The following is a 2,500-nucleotide window of genomic DNA, read 5'->3' as shown; positions in this document are numbered from 1 at the left end:
CCTTAGGTGAATCACCAAAAATATTACAATTAAAGAACCAGATCCTCTTGAAAGAATGATAAAAAGAGACATGTTCATGAGGGGACAGTGTCTTTACAAGGCGTGATGTCCACTGAACTGAAATTTTGGGGGATATTCCCTTACATACTTCAAGAAGCATACACATCTCATGGCACAAGCCTGCACAGGGCAACAGCACTCTTTACAACTTGATGCAGGACTATTTACAAAGAAGGCATTAGCCAATATTTTCAACAGGACATCACAGCAGATTAAATTATCTTCTAAAACTCCTAAATATGAAAAAATACTTGCCATACATAGGATATTAAAAATTCATTTGCAACCTAAACAGTATCTTGAAAAGAAAAGAAAAAGCTGCTGGAAATAAGAAAAGACAAAGGTAGTTCATAAATTTTGCAGGGACTCCCTTAATCACCCTACAAGAATCTTTATAAGTGCAGCAGTCTGAGGTTCCTACATTATTAGGAGTTAGGCAATTGAGAATTGCATTTTGAAAACAGGCTAGTGAAATATGGACATTGGTATGCATGGATCATTTGTTTGAAGCTAAAATATACTTATTGAAAATGACCATGATGCAGCTATCAGAACGACGACCCTGGAGATGTTTTTCACTACTCCTGACTGACTAGATCATATCACCAACATAACACTATATATTTATGATGTCAGCCTAAAGAATAAACATAAACATCTGCTAATACTATGTAAGACTCTAGAACGAGCCCATGTTATATCATGAAAGTCCCAGAGAATGAGAATAGCAGGAGTGGGTGATGATTGGTATGGAAAGACTTGTTTGCTGGGGCTTCAACGGGTCTGTGCGGCAATCATTGCAAGGAGACGTTTTTCCTCTTCTGTAAGTCCATTTTTCAGGGTGCGCCGCACTGGAAAACAAGGCAGTTGCTAAAAACAATTCTAGAAACTTTGTAAACCATTGTGGTTCCAAGTAGTTCTATACCATAGAAAGAAAATCAAAGGAAAACATTTTACATGTACTTTTGTTTAGGATTCTAATAGTTTGCCAGAATATATTTTGATTTCAGTACCATAACATTAAGTCAGCTATGCCATAAAAGAAAAGACGCACTAATTATCTCCATGATTATGCACAACTTTCATGTTAGTCACACAAAATCATGCTTATTTCATAGTCACAACACTTTTAATGGTCAGTAAATCTTCATTTCTGAAGTCAGAGGTAAGCATGGGTCTATATTATGCATAACTGTCACACAACAAAGTCCATCGTAATTGATGAGTTTGCTTTAAGCTTAGGTCATTTCTTTAGAAAAATAGATGGTCTGAGACATTTGAAAAGAAAGAAATAAAAAAATAATAAATAAAATAATAAATAAAAAAATAAAAATAAAATGAAATGAGAATGCATTATTTTATAAAGCTAGCATTGCAGCTGCAGCTAGCTGAGCAGCATGCATCTTGGTCGCCACAAGCTGAGGATTTAAATTACAGAGATTTTAGCAGCGAGGTGTCCCCAGGGTAGTGGCTGGTGGCGAAGGAGTTCTTATTTGGGAAGTACCAAAGCCTCCAGGTGGGACAAGTCTGGCACACCTTTTCTTGATCTAGATCGTCGTGGACCATTTGCTGCTGGGACTAATGATGCATTTTAGTCATGCATCTGATAATGTTCTTCATGCTTTTTGCATGCTTTTAATATAAAGCATACCATAAAAGTTCTCTTTATATATTTGCAGTCATGAGAAGAGAGATAAAACTGCTTACTTTCCTCTGGAACACTTCTTATAGGAAAACAGATTACTCAGAACCCTACGTAACAACTGTCTCTTTTTATTCTTTTTCATTTTTTCTCATTCAACATCTACATCTTTCATAGTAATTTTGATATGAAATGTCTATCATATTAAAAATCTATCACTGGGAATGTTAAGGATTGGACATGCTATGAACATGAGATTAATGTGGGTAATGACAATATTTTTTTCCTCAGAGAAAATAATTGCAATATACTAGAGTGAAAGAGTGAGTGTAGAAGTGCGTGTGTATTTATAAAAAGTAAGGTGATTTAATAAATGACATAAAGTATATTTCCCATCATTTACAGAAAATGCCATGATAATAAGATATGACATAACCAGAATCATCCAGCATGGTCAGGCCAATCATCATGCAGGAACCTAAGAACCAATCATATCATTACTTTTGAGGATAATGACGTAATTGAGCATCACACGCTAACACGAGTGGGCCGCTGTGGGCCGCGTTCTGGAGACCATCTGCTACGTCCGCTCAAATATCTGCCTGCTAAGGTTGAGAAATTAACTTGACCCAACAGATAGAGGAAGCGAAGAAACTACATTTAATCGTCTAAGGTCTTTAAAGAGTGATACAAGAATTAATCTTACATTAATTCCCATTCTGCCAGATGCACACATAAAAATATGAACAGTAACAGCAAGTGATCATGCATAAGTAACAGAAATGGCAAGTGTTAAGT

General features: G+C 35.9%; 1 protein-coding gene across 13 annotated transcripts in view; it reads right to left on the bottom strand.

Moving 5' to 3' along the window:
* The window catches only part of LOC125031047 (FH1/FH2 domain-containing protein 3-like), a 137,217-nt gene that overhangs the window by 554 nt on the left and 134,163 nt on the right, over positions 1-2,500 (bottom strand). For 7 of the 13 annotated variants that reach the window (XM_047621473.1, XM_047621475.1, XM_047621478.1 and 4 more), the window contains one exon: positions 1-911. This exon is cut by the window's left edge and continues 554 nt beyond it. Coding sequence is in view for 9 of the 13 variants with exons in the window: in XM_047621475.1 (XP_047477431.1) it covers positions 835-911 (77 nt within the window). In the remaining 4 variants the exon portion in view is untranslated. Of the gene's footprint in view, positions 912-1,495; positions 1,639-2,203; positions 2,308-2,500 lie in introns of those variants that run through there. The other 6 variants (XM_047621472.1, XM_047621477.1, XM_047621479.1 and 3 more) reach the window with 3 other exon arrangements.

This window comes from Penaeus chinensis, chromosome 12, assembly GCF_019202785.1.
Source record: "Penaeus chinensis breed Huanghai No. 1 chromosome 12, ASM1920278v2, whole genome shotgun sequence".
NCBI lineage: Eukaryota > Metazoa > Arthropoda > Malacostraca > Decapoda > Penaeidae > Penaeus > Penaeus chinensis.
Note: the sequence above shows the minus strand (reverse complement) of the source record. Positions and strands in the feature narration are given on the sequence as shown.